The sequence below is a fragment of the Caretta caretta genome, chromosome 8 (genome assembly GCF_965140235.1).
Source record: "Caretta caretta isolate rCarCar2 chromosome 8, rCarCar1.hap1, whole genome shotgun sequence".
Taxonomy (NCBI): Eukaryota; Metazoa; Chordata; order Testudines; family Cheloniidae; genus Caretta; species Caretta caretta.
In genome coordinates, this window is record NC_134213.1 from 29518650 (window position 1) to 29542384 (window position 23735).

General features: G+C 42.0%; 1 protein-coding gene across 4 annotated transcripts in view; it reads right to left on the reverse strand.

The window, feature by feature from the left end:
* The window catches only part of LOC125640968 (rho GTPase-activating protein 7-like), a 154305-nt gene that overhangs the window by 13916 nt on the left and 116654 nt on the right, over nucleotides 1-23735 (reverse strand). For 3 of the 4 annotated variants that reach the window (XM_048860196.2, XM_048860195.2, XM_075131369.1), the window contains 7 exons: nucleotides 13304-13375; nucleotides 10599-10680; nucleotides 9639-9702; nucleotides 3920-5301; nucleotides 3309-3479; nucleotides 2361-2520; nucleotides 335-533 (listed from right to left, as the gene is read on the reverse strand). In XM_048860196.2, the coding sequence (XP_048716153.2) occupies nucleotides 335-533; nucleotides 2361-2520; nucleotides 3309-3479; nucleotides 3920-5301; nucleotides 9639-9702; nucleotides 10599-10680; nucleotides 13304-13375 (2130 nt within the window). Of the gene's footprint in view, nucleotides 1-334; nucleotides 534-2360; nucleotides 2521-3308; nucleotides 3480-3919; nucleotides 5302-9638; nucleotides 9703-10598; nucleotides 10681-13303; nucleotides 13376-21836; nucleotides 22093-23735 lie in introns of those variants that run through there. The other variant, XM_048860198.2, reaches the window with a different exon arrangement.

Consider the following 23735-nt stretch of genomic DNA (forward strand, 5'->3'; position numbering starts at 1 on the left):
AACCACAGAGTACTGTTAAAGGGAATGTGTGTGACAGAGAGAGAGAAAACACAAGGGTGAGGAAAAGAGATTATATTTGTCATATAATCTGAGACCAATATTTTCATATTGATTTTAGAAGCCCATCTTGAGACACACTGGATCTTATTTGAGAAGTGCTGAGTACCTGCAGCTCCCATTGACTTCAACTGGGCTTAAAGATGCTCAGAACTTCTGAAAAGTCACGCCCCCAGCAGCATAAATGTTGGATTCTCAAAATATGGAGCACACAAAATCAGACATGACTTTTGGCCTAAATGTCCAAGAAACTCAGAAAATTTAAAAAATTACATACACTGATAGATGTGGAGGAAGGATTCACAAAGCTTGCTAGTGAATATAGGCTCAGGAAGATCTCGGAAATACTGCTTTACCATATCTGCCACATCAAACGCCGACTGCCCTTCATAAGTTACATTGTTTGGGTCATTTTCATTCATTTCCCTTAAAGAAAGGATCCTAGATTTAACGCCTGATTTTCTGAACAGGCCAACCTATTAAGAGAACAGACAGACATAACCTAAGTCAGAATAAGCAATTTTTCTCCTTAACTCTGACATTGAAGTACTTATGATGGCTGTACATGCACACACTGTACATGGGACATGATTTTGCTCACAGGTACATTAAAATATATCCCCGGCATTGCTTTGAAAAGTCAGCTACTACCAATGCACTCTGATCTCTTTAGAAACAGCTTGGAAATTCCCTATTCTCCAGCTGAACCACACTGGAACTCTTGGTGCATCAGTTAACCCAAGAGTGAGAGTCCTCACTGAAGACTTTTCATGTAGGATTTTTTTTTTTCCCTTTTAAATCAATTTGTATTGGCTCTCTCAGTTTATATCAACAGGATAAGATGTTAACACTAGGTCTGCAAGTTGCGAGTGCACTTTGGGTGTTGTGTATCAAAGAGAAAAGGGTTTATACAGAAGTATGAATTTAAATTAATACCTAGGTAACTGCATTAAGCACTGAGCTGGATATCCAACTGCATAAAGTTTCACATACCTATTATTTAGAGTTGGATGAAAACCAGAATTTCCATTTTGTGGAAAATTCCAATATTTCAAATAAGTTAATTTCAGTTTGGAATGAAAATTGGAAATTTTTTAATTTTCCATGAGACAAAAAATTCTGAAAAATTCAATTTGGATAATGTCAAAACATGTCATTTCAATAATATCATTTCAATTAATTTTGTTTCAACTTTTATAATATTAAAGTATTTAGTGTTATATATTTTAATATATAGTAAAGTTAATGTTTTAACATAATATAAAGTCAAAGCCAAATTAACCAAAGTGACACTATTGAAATGACATGTTTTGACATTGTCACGGAATATATATTCCATTTTTAACTGCAAGATATAAATTTGTACACTAACACCATAATATGTATTTAGATCATTTTTTCATTTGCATAATATTTGGTTATACATGTCTACACAAATCTGCAAATTAAACACTGTATTGACAGATCTTCCTTTAATATGCACACAATGACATACAAAGCAGCTCCCCACTTCAGCCAGTTTAGTTTTCAATGAAGACAGTCTTTATCCCAAATCCAGGACTCATGTAAAATGAGTTTTCTAAGTGAACTGAATCTTTTTTAAAAAAAACGAAAATAAAAAACCCACAACCCTCCATGGGTTTAAGTTATACGAGAAAAAGATTAATGAACCCTAACTAGATTTGTGATCCAAACAGTTGGAGAGAGATGGAAAACTTCTAACTTTACAAACTTTCCCTATCCGTATTACAGAGGTATCGCAGCATATAGCATGTGGCTCATAATTGTGGGCACTAATCTGCAAATATCTTCAGAGCAGCGGATAAATGTAATCACAGCCCTATTGTATGCCATGGAAAGATACAGCCCAATTCTTAGAGATGTAAAATGAGAATTCAGATGTTGCAATGCTTTCAGACTGTACAGAGCAGAGACAAAGGGTGCTACAGGTGTTAGATTTTGCTTTTTACCACTAAAGTACCATTAAAAGAAGGCAGTTTACCCACATTTGCCAAGTGAACGGAACAGCTGCAGGTGCTATAGACAAAGAACGACGGATAAATTTATACTGGGGTGGAAATAAGGTATCCACAAAAGGAGAACAATATCGCTATTCCATGCAGGGTGCCCACTCACGCCTGTTCAGACACCACCGTTAGAAGCCTTTGAGAGGAAAGAATGTCCTTGAAAGGGTTGACAAAGCAAAAGAAACTGGCGGTCAGCTCTCTATGGGCTCCAAGTTAAAAACATCCATGGAATGAAGGGTCACTCAAGTCATACTTAGGTTTGTTTTATATATATACCTGGTCAAGAAAGTGGCTTCTTAAGTACTCCATGGCCTGGATAATGCTCTTTGGAAGCGGATAGCTTGTTCGCTGAACATTTAGCAGTAATGGGACCCCAAATACATTTTTGTCCTTATAGTCAGGGGCTTTGATTTTTCTAATGAACTTTGGAACAGTCCTGAAAACAAAAATAAATACATTCGAACCATTAGCTGCCCTTCCATTCAGGCAGTTTAGAGCAGGGGGCACTGGGAATCTCCCCTCCCCCCTCCAAAAAAACCCTCTCTTTATGCTGTGCACATTTAGGAAGGTGTGTGCCACCTCTGTTCCTTCCCCAAATGCTGCAGCCTTATTACACTCATGGCAGCACAAAGAAATCAACACTTAAAAATACAGCGACAGCCTAGGCTGTGTGTCAGAAGTCCCTTAAATTAGCAGGGTGCAGCTCCCATAAAGAAATCCTCATTTCAAGCTGAAACTCTTGCAGAATACACTCCCATCCTTATGAGAGAGAGGCAGGTTCCTCTGTTGTGTCCCTACATTCAGGAGTTAGAACCCTGCATAAAGATGCAGAATTGTTATTGCCAATCACAATGGCAGGTGAATTTTATTTATTTATTTAAGCTACAACCAGGAAAGAAGGGATTGGAGTGGGTCTCTGTCCTAGACCCTAATTCCCTTTGTCTCAGAGAAGTTGTTTCAGAGAAAAGCCCTATGAACGGGCAACCTTTGGAAGAAAGCTTGGACTGTTATTTAAGTTATCAATAATGCCAAACTGCAGGAAAGGGTGACAGTCCGGGTGAAATCCTGGCCCCACTCAAATCAGTAGCAAAACTCCCATTGAGAGAGTGGGATCAGGATTTCACTCCAGATGTGCATACTCAGTTCAGAGCAGGGTAAGGTATCCACCTGCTTTTGCCAACTGTCATCTTTCCTGAAGTAGAATATGTTAACACAACAACTTACCAGTTCCAGCCCTGTTTACTGGAAGGAGAGTATTTGTCCATTAAAGCAGTGAGTTTCAACAAAGCAAGTTTCTGTATTCGGTTTAGGTGGGCTGCTGACTGGTTATCTATTTGTACAGAAAGGCTTTCCAAGTTTACAGTCTCCTCTGTAGACCACTGTCGCCTCTCATGTCTAAGGAGTAAACATTATTTAGGTTAAAGGAATGTTCTTATTGCTCATGTCAAGTCTCTGCCTAAAGCAATGGAACACCTATGGAACATTTTGTCCTATCAATCAATCACTTCAAAAGTGACCTTTTCCAAGCAGATTTTGGTTGCATTTTACATAAAAGGTCTAGGCTATGAGGTACTGCACCAGTGTGAACGGTTCAAATGAGAGAGAGGAATGAGCCACAAAGTTTGGATCTGGATCTCTCTCAGTGTTTATGTGACCATCACTGTGATACCACAGCACCTAATGCTTGGATCTAGTTGGTTCCGGTTTTTGTCTAGTTGAAATGGATTTACATTTCTCATTGTTTTGAGAAGGTGATTGTGTTTTGGACTGAGGGGAAGTTCTTGGAGGTAGGGTAGGAGGAGGAAGGGAAGGTTATAAAGAAAAATGAAGCTGACCTGTTGGAATGTGATAATGATGATCCCATCTCTGAATCTGTTATGTATGCCAGTTCTGGAGAATCAAGCTCATTGCCATGCTTGAAGTTCTGTTTTCCATCAGCAGCTGGTAGATCTGCCAGTTTCTCTTCTGAATGCTTTTTTATCTCAAGGTGGATTTCTTTCGGGGAAGATGGACACGGAGAAGTTGAGTCGTTCGCAAAATCAGAGTCTCCATCATCTGAGAACTTCTCAGTCCACTGATTGACTAACTTTCTGAGCCCATTGACATGTTCCATAACATTGTCTAGTTCTGAAAAAACATCGTCGTCACTAACTTCCGGCATCTCCATCTTATTAAGATGAATAGGAATGCTGGGCACATTGTCATAGATACTCAGCCTGTTATCTATAAACGACAGAGGACTCAGAGGGGTCTCAGACTCCTTAGAACTAGTTCTAATTCTGTTCCGTCTGCATCCATGAAAGCTTCCAGTTCTCCAGTTCACAGAAGTGTTGTCTGTTGGAGATAAGAAACTGTTTGTAAGTGCTTTGGGGAAAGTCCCAGGCTTATGGCCTTGTGGAACATGAAACATTTGGTTTGCATGCAAATTGATTTCATTTTTGAAGTTTTGCTCAGATACATCATTCCACAGAGAGAGCTTGCTGGAGTCGGAGTCCTCCGCATACACGCCTCCCCGTTTAGCATAACTCCTGACTTTGATAACAGGACTCGGAGTGCTCACTGTGCTGCTGGTTTCAGACTGGCTGCTGCTGCTGCAAGTGTGGGGAGAATAGGAAGAATTTTTTTTCATCTGGCTGTCAGATAGGTCACTAATATCTACACAATTAAGGTTTTTCAGCTTCTCTTCATTCAGTCCCTCCTGAAGAACAGGTTCACCAATAATGGGTTTGGCCTTTGACTGAGCAGCTCTCTTTACACTGGAACTCCTTATGCGCAGTTTCTCCATTTTCTTTAGAAAGCTCTTCTTTTTTTGTGATGGTTTATCCAAAAGCTTCTCCTCGCTGATGATGTTTAAGAACTCACTAGGGGAAGGAGAACAACTGAAAGTAGAGTCAGGAGAGGCCAGTTTACTTGAGGAACACCTTGAGGAACTAGTGCTGGTCTCAACATCCTCAAAAGTCTTAGGGAAGCTGATAATGTCACTGTCCCCACTGCTAGTACTGTGAATTGAAGACACATCATGCTTCTCTCCTTGGTCTGAAAAGGATATCTCCTCACTACCAGTGCTCTTAAGTCTTGGACTGTCTGGGACTGATGCACTTGACCCTTTTTCAGGGAAACCTTCTATGCTCTCCAGGCGAGACCATCTCTGACTGCACCTCTCATAAGCCCATTTGTTACTTATTGCACAAGGTTCATCCTCTTCGGATTCATCACTCTTAAAGTAAAGAAAGTACAGTTCAAGGGGTAAAGTCCAGCAAGTTTTAAAATATCTAAGATGCAATGAAAAAGGAGGTTTAACTTTTTATGCTTATTTGAGTCACTGCAGTACTTTTAAATTTAGATTTCTACATTGTAACAACATTCAGCCTAAAGCACTTCAGGATGAGCATTGTTTTGCTAATTGAGAGGGTTTGGGGAGAGACAGCACTTAAGCATGCTGGTAGCTTTGTTAAAAGAGAACAGAACTGACTGGATAATGACAATTCTGTTTCATGGCAACTTTCAAAGTTTGGTTTCAAAATCTAGTTTCTTTCAACATCGGAACAAAGCCAAAACCCCTGGAACATTTTAATGAAAGTGAAATTGTGTTGAATTGTCTGTTTTTTCAGATCAAAACCTGAACTTTTCTATTAGGGAAGGGGGTGGCTGGGTGGGCAGGTGCATGAAGGGAAGGGGTGTGTCTGTCTGTCTCCAATGTGGTGGTTAGAGCACAGGCTTAGGATGCAGGAGACCCAGGTTCAAGTCCCTGAATCAGACAGAGAAGGGACTCGAACGTGGATCTCTCATATCCCAGGCCAGCACCATAGCCACCAGGCTAGAGTGAGAGAGAAAGTCTGGCTGTCTCTCCTATCCCCAAAAACTTTCTCAAAAGAGATTTGTTTCCACAAAATATATTGGCTTCAACAAAATAGCATATTTTGATGAAATTTCATTTAGTCCAAAGTGTTCCAACCAGCTCTAAAAGAGATATTGAATACTTTCAGGGAGGCACAGGGTGGGATTTCTGGAAGTAGCTAAGTAGGGTGACTGGTTTTCGACCAGAACACCCTGTTGAAAAGAGATCCTGGCAGCTCCACTCAGCACCGCTGACCAGGCCGTTGACTGTCTGGTTGGCGGTGCCGCGCAGCAGGGCTGTCAGGCTCCCTGCTAGCCTTCGCACCGTGCAGCTCCTGGGAAGCGGCCGGCATGTCCCCCTTCTGGCTCCTATGCGTAGGGGCAGCTAGGGGGCTCCGCACACTGTCCCCACCCTGAGCGCCATCCCTGCAGCTCCCATTGGCCGGGAACCACAGCCAATGGAAGCTGTGGGGGCAGTGCTTGCGGACGGGGCAGTGCGCAGAACTGCTTGGCCACACCTCCACATAGAAGCCGGAGGCGGGGTGGGGGGGGGGAGACACATGTCGCTGCTTCCAGGAGCTGCTTGAGGTAAGCACTGCCCAGAGCCTGCACCCAGACCCCCTACCCCAGCCCTGATCCCCCTCCCACCCTCTTGGCCCCAGCCCGGAGCACCTTCCTGCATCCCAACCCCCTGCCTCATCCCAGAGACCCCTCCCCTACTTCGAACACCTCGGCATCACCCCCCAGCTTGGAGCACCCTCATCCCTGGCCCCACCCCCAGCCGGAGCCGTCACCCTTTCCCGCATCCCAACCAACTGCCTCACCCTGGAGCCTCCTACCACATTCTGAACTCCTCATTTCTGACCCCACCCCAGTGCCCACACCCCCAGCTGGAGCCCTCACCCCCGTCCCTTGAGCCAGCGCAGTGAAAATTAGCAAGTGCATGAAGGTGAGGAGAGTGAGCAACAGAGGGAAGGGGGGATGGAGTGAGCAGGGGGTGAGGCCTCGGAGAAGGGCCAGGGGGCGAGGCAAGGGTGTTCAGTTTTGTGCGAGTAGGAAGTTGGCAACCCTATAGGTAAATGACTTAGGCACACTAGTCCCATTGACTGTCCAGGGGCTTTGTGCTCTTAAGTGCTTTGGAAAAATAAATCCGCAGTGCCCAGTCTTTAATTCTCTCCAGCCACTCATTTGTCTGAAAACAAAAGACAGTGTCAGTAGCCAACAAACAAGTTAAAAATGTATCCAGATCAAAGGAAGAGCACACAGAGTGCAATAAAACAAGTGTGCATGGGTTCAAGTGACTGACAGCGATATAAGGAACTTTTCACTTTTCACCTAATAGCATAAGAGAAGCAAAACCTTCCATAATCAAAATCCCATTCTCATAAAAGGCACCCACATTGGCAGTCTCAAAGGAAAATTTTCCTTTTCCGTGCTATGGAAAATGGTATGAGTTTTTTAAAACAACATGATAGTTAGCTCTTTAAAATCCTAGTGCAGAACGGCAAAACTGTCGTTTTAACCCATGTCAGCTAGTCAAGGGAATCCTAGGCTGTCCCTAGTGTGGACAAGCCCATGGAGCATGAACTACCCTCTCACTTGAAGAGATAAGAAGGTGGGTTAGGAAATATCATTTATTGGACCAACTTCTACTGGTGAGAGATGCAAGCTTTTCAGCTTAGGCTGTGCCTACACTTTTGGTCTTTCAGAGGTGTTTAAACTCCTTTACCTCCAAAAGACAAAAGGTTTGCCACAACAAGCGCCAGTGTGAACAGCGTGTTGTAGGCAGGAGCGCTCTCCTGCCGCTAAAATGCTGTTTCTCGGCTCTCCTGCTGACAACACAAATGCTACTCGTTGGGGGTAGAAGTTTTTTTGTCAGCATGAGAGCCAAGAAACAGCATCTACACTGCATGACTTTTAGCGGCACGGTTGTGCCGACACAGCCATGTCGCTAAAAGCTGTGTAGTGTAGACATAGCCTTACACAGAGCTCTTCTTCAGGTCTGGGAAATGCATTCAGTGTCACAGCTAAATACAAGGTGGAACAGATTATTTAGCATAAGTAGTCAACACATTTCAAGGGACCACTTAAGGTGAAATGACTCATTAACACCTCTCCAGTCACCGAGAAGGGGGCCTAGGTAGTTTAGAAGGTTACAGACTCTTGTAATAAGCCACAAATCCAGTGTCTCTATTTAAGTCCATGATTTTTAGTGTCTAGCCAAGTTATGAATTTAAGCTCCCAGGCTCATCTTTCGAAAACGTTATGCAGATTTTCTTTGAGAATGAGGACAGAGGTCAGACAAAGTGATCGCTTTGTGAAAAGTATTCACTCACAGGTGATCTGGTGTTTGTGTCTTTTATCATGTTTCTGTGTGAATTAATTCAAGAGCATAGTGATTGTCTCATTTACCCACATAGTCGTTATTGGGCCATTTAGTGTACTGGATGAGGTACACCACCATTGGTGCCGACACCGTGGGTGCTCCAGGGCTGGAGCACCCCTGGGGAAAAATTGGTGGGTGCACCCACCGGCAACCAAGCTCCCCTCCCTGTCCCCCCACCCCTCGCCTACGCCTCCTCCCCTGAGCACACCGTGTCCCCGCTTCTCCACCTACCTCCCAGCACTTGCCATCGCAAAACAGCTGTTTCGCGGCATAACAAGCTCCATGAGGGAGGGAGGAGGAGCGGGAACGCGGCGCGCTCAGGGGAGGAGGCGGGGAAGAGGCAGGGATTTGGGGAAGGGGTTGGAATAGGGGCAGGGAGGGGCAGAGACTTTGGGGAAGGGGTTGGAATGGGGGCAGAGAAGGGGTGGAGTCATAGCGGGGCCAGGGGCAGAGAGGGGTCAAGCACCCTCCGGCGCCAGGAGAAGTCGGTGCCTATGTACACCACCATGTTGTTTTAAGACTCATGGATCTTGAAAGGTGTGTTGTGTGCGGTGTTGATCATCATAGCGATGGAGATATTTCGACAGGTTTTGCATCTGTTGTTCTGGCAGGGTCCGTTGCCACTTTGAGTTGGTGTGTCCTGGTCTAGGGGGAGCTTGCTTCTGATGATGAGTTTGGAGAGGTTAGGGGATTGTTTGAAGTCCAGAAGAGGAAGTTCAGGCCTGAATAAGAGCTTTGTGTAAGCTCAATAGCCTGTTGTTCTCACCGACCTTGTCTCTCTAATATCCTGGGACCAATACAACTACAACACTGCAAAACCTCACCTATAGATCAGTTGAGATACAGTGGCTAGGAAGCTTGCACAGAGCCCTCCTCTGAGCATACATTTTCAGGCCCTGATTCAGAAGAGTCTCCCTAATCAGGGCAGCACTTAAGCACATGTTGTGTCAAGGCATCTGTGCAGTCCATTTGTCAACTCAAAAGCATTAAAAATCTCTGAGTAAAAACTTTCATCTTACCAGGCAATGACATATGTACCACGTTATGCTATTTTTTAAAAATGCTCTATTTGGCTAAGTTACAAAATGAAAACTGATAAAATTTTTAATTAGATTCCTACCTTTAATTTTTTTCAATTGAAAATGCATGTGTTTTGCAGGACAGGTTTGCTCATTGACAACTCAAATTAAGACAACAGAAAGATAAACAATTGCTAATCCTTAATGGATCTTCTTCAAAACATGCCTGCCACTTTACATGGTTTGTTTTAAATACCATCGAGTAATTTTTTTATTTTTAACCAAAATAACAACCAAAATTTAAAGACATACCCGTTTTCTCTGACGACTTATTTCCACTTTCATTGCTGCACACTTGTTCAGTGTATTTAACCGTCTAGGGTAAAGGAAAAAAAGGACTGAAGATTTTAAGCCAAATTATTTTCTTAAATAAAAGCAGACAGACATTCTTATAACTGCCCTTGAACTCTTAAAAACACAGTCTGAACTTCTGCCAGTAATAACTGACTTTCTGCTGTGGGTTCCTGAAATGCCCCCAAACCACCAACCCAGTTCTGCAGTTACATGATGTTGTCTACAGCTAGAGTTCTCCCCTTGCCAAGTCCGAAGAGAGGACTATAACCAATCAGAATATTATTTCATTAATAAAAGCTTAAGAAAGCTTTGGTGATTGTGAAGGATGCTACATCAATGTAAGACTTTGGCAAAGAAAAAAGTCTTGGTCATATTAATGTCTTAAAACATAAGAAATAAACCAGTGGGACTAAGGTAGATCATTAGGACTTTCGTAGGGTTTTTTTTTTTTTTAAATCATTTCGGTGGTACTGCAGGATCAATAAGGCCCCAAACCAGCAAAGCACTTAAGCACATGAGTAATCGCTTTGACATCAACATGAAATGTTGAGATGTAGTTCCAGTAAATTAAAAAAAAAAGTGCCATTATTCTAATGTGATTCTGATGGTGAATGGATTAAGGAGAGCTAGAATAGTATTCCATCTCACTCTGTACACAGAGAAAATAGTTTTGCTATAGAGAAACTCATTCAGGCAAGCACTGAAGCACCTACCTCACTTTTAAGTATGTAAGGCCATTGGTTTCAATGGGACTTACGCATGTGCTTAAGAGCTTTCTTGAATTGGGATGTCAGACAAGTCATTTGTTAAACAAAACAAAAAATATACCCTCAAAAAGAGTATGTTAAATGCTAAACACTATAAGCATAATTTTCATGTGTGCTGGGCTGGGGGAAAACTCAAACTAATAATATTTACCTGTACAGAGAATCAATAGCATCTCGATCTAAAAATTCATGATCTTTCCTCACAGTTTTGATGTCGATAGGAAACTGCATGTCTGTGAATATAAAATATTTATAATTAAGCTTGGAGGGTTTAGATTTTTATCAGTAAAGATTGTTAAACATCAATTTCATGAAAACAATGAAAAAATATATCCATCAATATTAAACAAGATTTACAGGTTAGGCAAAGAAAGAAAAATGCTACGTGAGAACTTAAGGCTTTGATTTAAGGCTATTTACTTGGCATATTTTGATATGTGAAGTATGTAGACAATTTGTGTTTTAATGGTTATAAGCTTTAACTTTTTTCTTCTCAACAACTCATTAATTTCAACAGTCATTAAATAATTGTCTGACCCTTCCACTGAATGACCTCCCCCAATGATTTCCCGCAACTGTGAAAATTAAAAAAAAAAGAAAACTTGAAAAAAAAGCTTATAAACACTGATATCTGTTGAAATTATTTTTTAAAAAATGAAAAAAAAAATCAAATTCTGCCAACCCTACTTATAGTCTCTTCACAAAGATCATAATATGAACATCTGCAAAGAAGTTAAACAGTACTTGCCATCACATTTCAGTTTAAGCTAGATAAAACTAAATATAAATATACACACATGCAATTGACATGCAAATAACTAAGGGCCCAATCTCCAAGTAATTACATACGAGTAATTTTACGCACACGCCCTCAGTGGGATTACTCACATGCAGAGCTATCCAGGGAGTGGGGTGGGGGTGGGGGTGGGGGGTGGTACGCGAGACATAGGCGCCGAGTTTCCAATCTGCCGGGAGGGGGTGCTCCCCCCAGGCTCTGCCCCCACTCCACCCCTTCCCAAGCCCCCACCCTGCTTCTTTCCACCCCCACCCCACCCCACTCACTCTTCTCCCCTCCCACCCCCCCCGAACCTCCTGATGCCACGAAACTTCTGATCCACGGCACGTGGTAGGCACTGAGAGGGAAGGGGAGGCACTGATTGGGGGGCCCGCCAGCGGGCAGGAGGCGCTGGGGAGAGGGGGAGGTTCTGGTATGGCAGCTCCTTCTTGCCCCTCCGCCCGCCTCCTCACCCCACTCGCCTGCCCAGCTCACCTCCTCATGATTTTATCAAAGGGTGGGGGCCCCCAAAGCGTGGGGCCTGGGCAGTCGCCCCGATTCAACGTACCCAAGGGACAGGTCTGCTCACATGCGTAAGTGTTTGCTGGACTAGGGCCCCAGTGTTTACAAGACTAGGCTATTAGGTTGCATCAAAACCAAGGTTCTTAGTTTTATTTAACTTAAACTGAAATGTGATGGCAAGTATAGTCTAAATTCTTTGTCAAAAACCACCAAAATCACTAGAGTCATGATAAAGTTATGTGATGGTAATACTGCCTACATATGTTTATAAAACTGGAATTTCTTACAAAAATCTTGCCTATAGGAAGGACTTGCTCACTACACACAGCCTAGACACTCTGCTTAAACTTTAATGAGATCAACAAAACATGCCACACTTGAGTAAAGCAGTTCTCCAGTTTAAAAGTATGACTAAAAGGTTTGACAGCCCAGATTTTGAGATATACCCTCCCAGATCAAGGAGGATGCTAGTTCTACTGGCACTGTTTTTCTTGGATTCTTTTCTAGATCTTACTGACATTTAAATATCAAGTGAAGTCAGAACACTGCATTCCATCCTCAGGTTAATTCAGAGAGTATTATACAGTATGGTACACTGAGGATCTACACAAAATGTAAGGTTGCACACAAAATGCTTGTTTATATCTATGTATTTCAGTCTGACAAAGGATATCATGAGACATCACATTTTAAGGCATATGACTTCCAAGCTGAGCTTTGACTATTTGATTTCTCAATCTTAATGTTGCAATCACTGATTTGTTTGCTGGTTTGTTTTAAAGAAAGGAAGTGTTGCCAGTGATGTTTGTAAATTCCTTGATCTATAGCTATTTGGTTTCATGTCCCCTCAACCCAGCTATCCTAAATCAAAAGTTTAGACTAAAACAAATATTAAAAAGCATATTTCTAACATGCAAACATAAACTTTGTTTTTAAATGTTTATAACTTCAAAATGACAATAACTTTTTCCAAACTTGGAATAACCCTTGTAGCCCAATAACACTATGAGAACAAGCTGAGACTGAATTTATAATCTATTTGAGACATTTCTGATTGGAAGAGTATTTTCCCCCCCCTTTAAAAAAGTGGTTCAAACAATTATGTTCAAGCATTTTTGGGAGGGTGGAGAGAGAGCTTGAGGGATTGCTAGGAGTGAAAAACTAAACGTGGAAAATTTCAGACAAAAAGGAAGGAGACTGAAAAAGTTTCGAGCTATTAAAACGTAGGGAAACTGAAATTCAACCTGAATTGCAATCTCTGCTACCAGCGCTTATTACTCATATTTGGTCCTTCCCCCTCTCCCCCAATCTTTTTTTTTTTAAAAGCACTTTACATTGCTGCACAAACATTGACTTAAGATATAGTTTCCGTGTGCACAGCACAACTCAGCCACATGTTTTGTTTGATAAACTGTATCAGATTAAATTTGTAAGAATTGGTTACAACAACATGGCTATGCTTACAGTATAAGTGTGGTCAGAGGTACTGAGCTCTGAAAGATTTATTTTTTAAGGGATTCCAGTTGGATTTAAAATCAGATGTATGGATCATACTGTACCTTCAAATAACTGAGCATATTGGGGGAAACCAGTAGCCCTCAGCCAGTCACAGGCTTCTTTGGCTTCAATTTCTGTAACAAAACAAAAGGTTGATTTTCAGTGATTAACAAGAAATTTAGAGATCAAGTAATTGGAGTGACTTATTAAATAAGCAAGCTTATTCTGTATGACTCCACAAAGGTGGATTCCTGAGGAATCCTACGTATGTGAGTTCTGCTAGTTTACCGTTTTAAGGACAAGAACTTGTTTTATGGCACGTGTACACACACGCGCACATACACAGTATTTATTCCACCGTAGAGTAGATGCATCAAACATACAAATATGTTGAAAGTGGGGTATATTTGCTATACAGTGTACAAGTCTATGTCATCCACCTGTGAAGATCTGTGAAACATCTGTTATATGTTGGAATGAACAAAAAAGGATCTATGATACATATGTCCAGCTACCAGTCCAAGATATCAATGGCCAGTCACACATACTGACTCTTAGGCATGACAGCAGGACATACACCTAGCACAGAACACTACTTTATTAATTAAACTGGAAGGCCAGCACACCATTAGTAACACTGGACACCACTTACTCGTTCTTCGTAACAAGAATTTGCCCCAGTATAGTACCTGTTGGTAGGGTCTTTTAATATTTTGTTCCTGGCCCACCATCAATTCCACTAGGCAGTTACTTCAGAACAACAGATATCAGGAATCAACTGCTCATTTTACAGCAATTATGGCCAATACTACAACATTCCCACAGAAACAGAGGCAAAGCATAACCTTACAGAAATACAGAACACTCACCAGATGCCTTAAAAATGTAAACAAGTTTAGTATGCTGTTGGAAGAGCACATACCAGCTGCCTCTAAACTGTGCCAATATTGGAAGTTACTGGTGTTTGTTGGGGAGGAGAGGAATCCTAAACTGCACTCTTCTCCTTCCTAGGGAGGCTTCTAGTTGAGGTATGAGTCCAACCAAACTGTCAAGGCTTGTCTGACATATGGACAGTCCCTATACATTCTCCTCAGATCTTTAGAAAGAGCTTCAGAATCTGGCATACTAGACTGAAGGAACAAACTGGTTTGTTAAAATATATTTTCTAAACAAAAAAAGCATTCTATGCATTTATGCATAGGAATGCATAGCCTGATTTCGCTTGAAATATTCAGCAGTAAGTTATCAGTTCAGTAAGGTGAAGGAATTCATCTATGTATTTCTATTTTTTTCATGAATTTACTGCTTTGCTCCTTCTTCATTAAGTGAATTTTAAATGTCTCTCTCTCTGAAACTGTTTTATTACATAATGCAAATTAGCTCAGTTTGATTAATGTAGGTAATCCTATTGCAACGCACACCCAAGCAACCCATTTTCACCTTCAAGTAAGGAGGTAGGTTGAAATGACATTTGTTTTAAACAGACTGATGCACTTTTCATTTTTAAAATTTGTCACAAATTTCTACCACTATTCCAACTTCACCCAGTCTAAATACACCATTACTGCTGCTCTCATAGTACACATTTCATGTCCAATTGCCCTCAATTTGCACATAATTTTATCAAAGCATAGCCTTTATTAACAAAATCAGGAACAGATTGATAAATCACACACACATTCTTAAATGACATACTCTCAATAAGAGAAAAGAAGAAGAAATCTTTAGGCATTATCTTTACTAGGAAAAAAAGCTTTGTTCTTAACTCTAGCTGTCTTCACTAGAATTTGACCTTGTGTTAGGTAAGGCCATTTGTAGTTTTCACACAAATTAGCAGGTCAAGGAAACCCTAAACTCATCGTAGTCTTTAACTCAACTTGCTCACTCTGCAAAAAGTAAACTACACCCTGCCTTGTCTTCATTAGAACTTTAACTCATGTTAGTTACTCAAGTTAAGCACATCTTTTTTTCCAGCAAATAGGGAAGAGTCTACATAGTCACATAAACGTTAAATAGTTTCCCAGGTTAAAGTAACCCAGAGCTTCCTTCTGAAACTACAGCTGCATTTCCACTGTGAATTGAATCAAGAAAAAGCTAATCCAGGAATAGCAGCTTAGAAAATGTTTCAGTTAGTAATTTTTCCATCAGCTAATGATCCTGGACACAATGACCTTTTCACCACAGTGATGAGAACAAGGTTAAGGCAGCTTCAGAAAAGTTGTACCGCTGACACTTCTATTCTGTAGCTAAATGAACTTCTACCTTCAGGTATTTTAATATAACACTTTACACAAACATTACAGACACTACAAAGTTCTTTACTTTGAATAGCTTTACCTTGGCCTGCTGCCTCTCTGTGACCAGGCTTCTGTACAGGAAGCATCAATACACTTCTTGCTCTACATCTGTTCCAATGTTAGAACTTTTGAAACGATCTAGCAGTTATTATTTCACTGCTAGAAATGGTTGCCAAAATGCTCTAAAAAATCTGTGGATGCCACTGAAGTCTAGGGAAGATTTAGGTGCAGCTCCTCTTAACTCTAATGGGAATTAAGATAGCTGGAAAATAGAGTCCCAGCTATTTAGATGTGATCTAAGGACATTCCCCACCCCCACCCCAAACTGTATCAATATGATACTAATCAACCTGAGAGGAGGAAATAAACTTTATCAAAAGAAAGATTTGTGCTGACCTACATTAGGCTCCTGATATGCCAAGCTAGTTTTCAGCCTGACAGAAGGAAATTTTAAGATACGCGCTGTCTGAAAGGCTATTGTGGTAACAATGGCATACATATTAAATACCCAACTGATGTTTTCTGTGGATGCACACAGAGTATTCCAATGCCCCCAAAATGTTAACAACTGAAAAAGGGACAATACTCATGAAGGCATGGCACTGTATTGCATCCACGGTACAGCATCAGCCTTGGGCACCAGGTATTAGAGATGTAAGTAACAAGGCACTTATAAATCCTGGTTTAACTGAGCTACTAAAATCATGAATATTCTTACTCTGTAAACTAACATATTGCTTTAAAAGTGTAGCTAAGAGACACCAAAGCTCAGTGAGGACTAAACTGGAGTCCGAGATATCCTTACAGAGGATCTGTACCATCTCCTTACAAATAGTTATTTAGCCTGTTGAAATGGTCACCCATTTTATTTTTTGATCAGGGAAGCAACATAGCCTAGTAGTTTATGCAGAAGAAAGAGACATGAACTCTAGACTTCTAATACCTGCTCTGTGCCACTCCCAGTCTCAGTTCTCTCCAACTATGAAATCAAGATATGTATTTTACCTTAAAATGGTATGGGAATTAATAAATATTTGGACAGTTCTTGTAACAGGTGTACAAACTTTGTGTGTTAGCCACTGTCGATAACTACCAACCTCACTAAATTATTAGAATTGGTTTTGCCCCTACCCAGTTACACAGATACTACAACAGGATCTATCAATAGACTTATTGACCAACTTTTTAAAATAGATATGCTAGTAAACACAGGATGATTCTAACTGCTTACTCTTTTTTGATGCCAATATAGCTGCTCAGATGCTTGTAGGGAAGGAGTCAGCCCTTCCTAAATAGAAGCAGGAAATGGGAGATCCTTTGAAAAGCTGGCACAGGAGTGACACTCCAAATTCTATTACAATTACATCCTCTTTCTCAGGATTGAGCAGAAGGCAGATTCCTGGAGATCATACTGCATTATCTGCATATGGTATGAAATACCAGAGTGACTCTGACATGGCAATTCCGCCTCACACATTAAATACACTGTTTGGTTTTATAAATATTTAAGCAGTTGGAAAGTTTCCATTTCCTGCAAGCCCCATTAGTTTATCAGAGATTAGAGACAGCACTTTAAAGTTAGCTGTTTTCTCTTGAGCCAAAGGTGATAGGGTCACTGCCAAATGTTTATGGGAAGCAAAACACAAATGCATGACCTGTGCGAATTTTCCATATAGGATTGTAATATAGAGTTACGTAGGCTGGTTATCACATAACCAAAATTTAGAAGGGATGATTAGGTCCAAAAACCAAACAAATGCTCACATTGATATGAATGTTCATGTTTTTATTAAAATATCAATGAAGATTTGAATTTAAACATACCCTCTGCAGTGTTTGCTGCCCAAGAACAGCAGCCCTGTGCTAATATAGGAAAGGAAGAAAATGAAACTAACCAGAAACAGCACATGAAACAAACTAGACTAATCGCAGTTTAAAATGATGAAATACTTCATGTAAACAAGCAGCATGAATGGTAACTAGTACTTGAGAATTTAAAAATACTTTGTTTTAATAATTTAAGGTATTAGTAACAGGTAAGGATATTTGTTTAAAACTACAGAATATAAATTTATACTCGACAGTATTGTTGCAATATATTGAACATAAAACTCATTCTTAATGTATTGTTTTGGGTTTTTGTTTTTTCTTAAAAAACAGTTGTCCCTCACTACTGCTTTCCTGCATTGGAAAACTATAACACCTCCATTATCAAGGTGAATGAACATCTTTCACCTTCATTGTGTTACAATGTAGTTTTCCAGTTTTGATGGATAAGAATTAATTATCTTAATTAATTAGCCTCTTACAGTTTGTATGGCAACTTCCACCTTCTCTGTGTGTATATACATATCTTATTACTATATGTTCCATTCTATGCATCCGATGAAGCGGGCTGTAGCCCATGAAAACTTATGCTCTAATATATTTGTTAGTCTCTAAGGTGCCACAAGTACTCCTGTTCTTTTTGCGGATACAGACTAACACGGCTGCTACTCTGAAACCAAGAATTAGATGGTGATCAGGGTTTAAGTACATTGAAGGGGGAGGGTTTTTAAGTCTGAAATTGTTCCAAAACCTTACAGATGGGCATGAACATTCCTGCTGTTTGCAGCAACTCCATACCAATTATCCCAGGACTCTCCATTTCAGCAGCACTAAATTGCATAAGAAATCGCTATGACAAGTAAGATTTGCTCAACACTCCCAGCTCACCAGGAAGCGTAGCAACATCTCCTCCTCACTCACAGCAGGTACAAAGGAGAGAACAATTAGTGTAGAATTAATTTTAACTTTACATGATTAGGCTAGGACGCCAATTTGTGAGGCTATAGAAACAATTCAAAAGAGTTTTGTTCCCTCTTGATCCCCGTGTGACACATGAAGGATTTTTTCCATAATACACTAATCTTACTATGACAGCAAAAGGCAAACCTACAAAAAAATACAGCAAAGCAGATGGCCCCAATACTAGTCAGATGCTGCTGCCTCCTTCTGTTACTGGCAATGCTGAATCTATTGTCCTTCTCAACCACCTGCATCTGCTCCAAAACTGGAGTCAACATGTATGGGACATGCTTGGCAGCTGCAGTAGCCAGATGCCAAATGCCGGAATGCATTGTTCCTACAACAAATTAGCCTACGAAGCTAACAGGTCCTTCATGAAGCCTCTTGCTTGGTTTCATTGTGGGCTGTGCTTCAAGCTGTTGAGTTAACTCTGGGGCTGATATAGGGCCAGGTTGCAGATAAACTTATTAGTCCTTCCTGACATCCTTGGTCTGTATTCTGTGTTGCATCTGTAAAATTTCATATCAGTTCTCCATAAACTTCAGTTCCTAGGAAGCCAATTCCCATCTGCACATGTTCTGTGAAAAACATGTCCATTGGACTAGATCCACCCAAATCCCAATGCGTTGCCCAGCTGTACATCAAAATCCCAACAGGTATCACAAATCAGATATCTAGCCTCCAGCAGCACCACAAAGTGTCAATTCTTAAACAGTTGCCCTTTATTTAATACTAGGGTCAGCATGTGTCAGTAGACTATCTAACCAATGTTCAAGGTTGGAATGCCTTGCCTACAAAACAGACAGTTTCCACTGCCCTGCTTAAAATAATACGCCAAACAATCCCTGATTTGTAAGACTGTCATCAAGACTTGGTTCAACAAGGACAAGTGCAGAGTCCTGCACTTAGGAAGGAAGAATCCCATGCACTGCTACAGGCTGGGGACAGACTGGCTAAGCAGAACTTCTGCGGAAAAGGACCTGGGGATTACATTGGATGAGAAGCTGTGGGGGGATTTGACAGCAGCCTTCAAATACCTGAAGGGAGGTTCCAAAGAGGATGGAGCTAGGCTATTCTCAGTGGTGGCAGATGACAGAACAAGAAGCAATGGTCTCAAGTTGCAGTGGGGGAGGTTTAGGTTGGATATTAGGAAACACTATTTCACTAGGAGCATGGTGAAGCACTGGAATGAGTTACCTAGGGAGGTGGTGGAATCTTCATCCTTAGAGGTTTTTAAGGCCCAGCTTGACAAAGCCCTGGCTGGGATGATTTAGTTGGGGATTGGTCCTGCTTTGAGCAGGGGGTTGGACTAGATGACCTCCTGAGGTCTCTTCCAACCCTAACATTCTATGATTCTAGGATTCTAAGATACATTAATCTATGGAGGTGGGAATGGGAATAAATAAGTTTATTCACTTAACTTTCACATAATGCTAATTAACAAACTTAAATCTCTTTTATTAGCCCAACAAAAATGGTTATTTGCCCTGGATAAGAAAGGGAGTAAGATTTTGCCAGGCTAATTTATGCTACTGATCTTAACATCCAGAAACGTAGAGGCAAAAAGATTTGGTCTTCCTTCCTCACTTTATGATAATGCTGGTGCATCTGCTGGGTCACTGGAATGTGACACTGTATAACTGAAAAATATTAAATATCAAATATCTAGCAGGAATGCTTTATGCCACTAAGATAAACTACCCCAAGCTGGCCAGCTCAGTGTGAACTTCTGTAAGACAATCAGTATTTGATGATATAAACCATCTATTCTTCAGTTCTACCGGTGAACAGATCCCAGCAAATACCATTTGATATGGTAACATGGACAGCTGATCTGCAAAGTGCCAAGTTCTACTTCCATCCAGGTCAGTGGGCAATCTCCATCTTTGCCAATAAACAGTATGTTAATGCAATTTGTTGGTTTTTCAAAGGCACACAGTAAAATAAGCAACTGAGTTTTTAACTAATGAAATTTCCTATAGGCAGCACAGCAAATCTCTCAGAGTAAGCATCTGAGAGAAGACTAGCATAAACAAGAGCTATTACAATAAACTGATTTTAAAAATGTACATAAAATCTAGAAATCAATCAACATAGCCTACTGTAATAGCAACATTAAAAAAGCCACAGCAGTATCCATCTGAATTCTCACCAACCAAATGTATTTACAAACACTTGTCGTTCTAAACAAAAAAATTATACTGTACAATCCACTTAACTGTTAGATTTCAGAGTAGCAGCCGTGTTACTCTGTATTTGCAAAAAAAAAAAAAAAAAAAAAAGGAGTACTTGTGGCACCTTAGAGACTAACAAATTTAGGGGCACTGATTGCATCCGATGAAGTGAGCTGTAGCTCACGAAAGCTTATGCTCAAATTAATTTGTTAGTCTCTAAGGTGCCACAAGTTCTCCTTTTCTTTTAACTAGTAGATGTAATTGTTTCTGGCTATTCACCTCAATTAAAGGTGTGTGCCCTCAAACGCTTTCAATAGTTTCTTTTTGCCCTAAAAAAGTAAATTCTGTTTTCTCTGGAGTATTGCTCTCATTGTTTCAATGTCACTGCATGCCAGCATATACACTCACCCACATTACAACTCTGTCCTTGGGAGTCAAGTCTTCCAGTATACCCCGGAGACACAACTATTTGCTCTGGCTCAGCTTTGCAATCAATATCTCAATTGTAAACTCCCCTGGAACCATATGAATTTGAGCAGCACCTTGTGCATTACCAATGTTAATTGGAGAGTCCCTGCGAAATATTTAAACCATAATCTCCTGGCAAGGTGAGGGGAGAAATGCCACCACTCCTTACACATGCCTATTTACTTGTTTTGAACCAAATACACTTGAAAATTAAGTGTCCTGCTGTAGTTATAAGGAGGATGAGGAGGTTTTATTTGTAAGTGAGCTAAAGCGTAGTCGTCACCTAACTGCTCGGTGCCTCAGTTTACCCTACAGTGGGTATTGCAGGAGACACACAATCAGTGAGTTCAAGGTCAAGATGGTCTCTGAAGAATCTAGGCCACTGGCCCAGATGCTTTAAAGGCGAGTATCAGTTGTTTAGCGGCAGAATAACGGCAGGAAAAAAGAAAACCTACGTTCTCACCCGGGCTGGCCAGAAGCCCGACCGCAGAGAGACTTCAGCTAAGAGGTGAAAAACTGGAGAGTGCCCAACTCAAAGCCACCCCCGGGCAGCACACTGGAGCGGGGGGGGGGGGGGGGGGTTGCTATTCACGAAGGCTAGGAGAAAAAGACAGCCCCCCCCCCGCCATCACCAAGGCAGGTTTCTGAGCAGGATGACCACCACCTTTGCAGGGTGTCAGGTCAGAGCCCCGCAAAGCGCGGGCGGGACCGAGTCCCCAGCCAGCCCGCTGCGCTCGGAGCGCGCCCCGGCGGCTCGCCCCGCGGACCACCGAGCGGCTAGCGCCCCGGCGTCCCCCGCCGCCGACCGGCCTCGGCCCCGCTGCTCCGCTCCGCGCACATCCCCTCTGCTGCCCGGCCCGCTCACTCACGCGTCACTATCATCCTGCCGGCTCCCCGCCGGCCGCGGGCTCTCCGCCTTCCCCCGCCGCGGCTCCAGCTCTGCCCAGCCCCGCGCCGCGCTCGCTGGCTGCGGCCGAGAGCCCTCCAATCCGGGCCGGAGGGCGTGGGAGGCGGCCTGGGCTCCCCAGCCCAGCTGGGAGGGATCCGGCAGAGCCCCGGCGCGCAGCGAGCCGGCCGCGCGGTGCCTCTGCTCCTGAGGGGATGACCCGCAGCTGGGCTCGGCTCGGCCCGCGCGTCCCGGCCCCTCCCCCGGTCCTGGGGCCGCAGCCTCCCCGGCTCCCGGCCCGGAGCCAGGGGACAAAAGGGTGTTAATGAAATTAACTTCACTACCCGCGTGATTGAGGGCTACAAGGAGGTCTGGGCAGCCTCCTGTTACCTGCCACTAATTTGACAGAGGCTCGCACCCCCACCTTTCCGGGCTTAACTAGAAGCGGAGCGTGATTTACCGATAGGGAGGAAGCCAGAATCCTCTATCTTCCCCTCCACTCTGATCCTTGCCTTCAATGGTCAACAACTCCAGCACGGATTTTTTTCTGCTGGCTGTATTATCCTGGGGCGTGCGCTATCATTTATTAAGAGCGGTAACAATTGCCCTTAGGAATTTTTTCCCAATGAATTAAAATTAAGTTTCACTTAAGTGCCTATTTGCAGTGCCACGTAGCTATAATGCACAAACCGGGGATGCTGTGCTCAGAAACTGGTACACCAGTATCCCAGAAAAGCTTTACCCCAGTATGCTGCTCTGATACTATTAGCATAGGACGCTTGCACCTCCAGCCTTTGATGGTTCACTAAATAAACTTCTAGAGACTCCGATTTTTAAAGGTATGTCGGTGTTTCTGTGCTCAGCATTGCAATGCTTAACTGATTTAGACGTTCAAGACCCATTGATTGTTAAGGTGATTTTGACTCCTAAATCAGTTTAGTTATTGCTATGCTGAGCGTAGCAAAACTACATTAATTTAAAAATCTGGACTGAAGGACCTGTCTATATGGGGAAGTTATTGTAAAATAAGGTAAGGTGTGAATTTAAAGTTCAATAGCTATTCCACACCAGCTCCTGGAGTGGATACTCTTATTCGGCACTAAGAAAGTGCCTTCATGTTGTTAATCCAGTGGGCTATACCCCTGCTTAAACAAGCCCTAATAAGGAGTTTTTGCTCAGAAAAGGAAGTTTCATCAAAAAATGGAAGGGAAATTTCTTGATTCCATCTGAGTTATGGGGCATCAAAAATAATAGTTGCTCCTTAAGCATACTAGAATATTACTGTACAGCACACATTGTTAGCAGATTGGGAGGGGTGAGTGGGGAAGAGATCCCAGAGAGGAGGCAATACATCAAATACATATTACTACACCTGTGCCTGTGATTGTCAAATCTATCAGTTTTTCCATAACAACTCCCTATTTTCAGACATTTCAATGAAAAATATGTCACAGGCCAGTTCATGATAATTAGCAGTCTCACAGTCTTGGTGACACTACCTTGTTGGTCAAAGAGCACCTCACAACACTCCTGCAAGGCAGGGCAGTGCTATTATCCCTGTTTTACAGATGGGGAACTGAGGCACTAGATGACTTGACCAAGGTAACATGGGAAGTCTATGGCAGACCAGGGAATTGTTTGCTAGTCTCAGAGTCCCACGTTAGCATCTGAACTACCGGACAGTCTTTCCTCTCACAGGTAACGATAAAGTCATCCTGTGTAATCCACTTGAACTTGTTTGTAAATGGGTTTTGTTGCATAGTACATCAAAAATACAAACTCTATTAAAAAATCAACAACCACCATGTCAGTTTAGAAGAGTAGCAACTGTGTATTGTTTGGATGGGGAAAACTTAAAGGACAGTTAGGACGTAGGAGATAT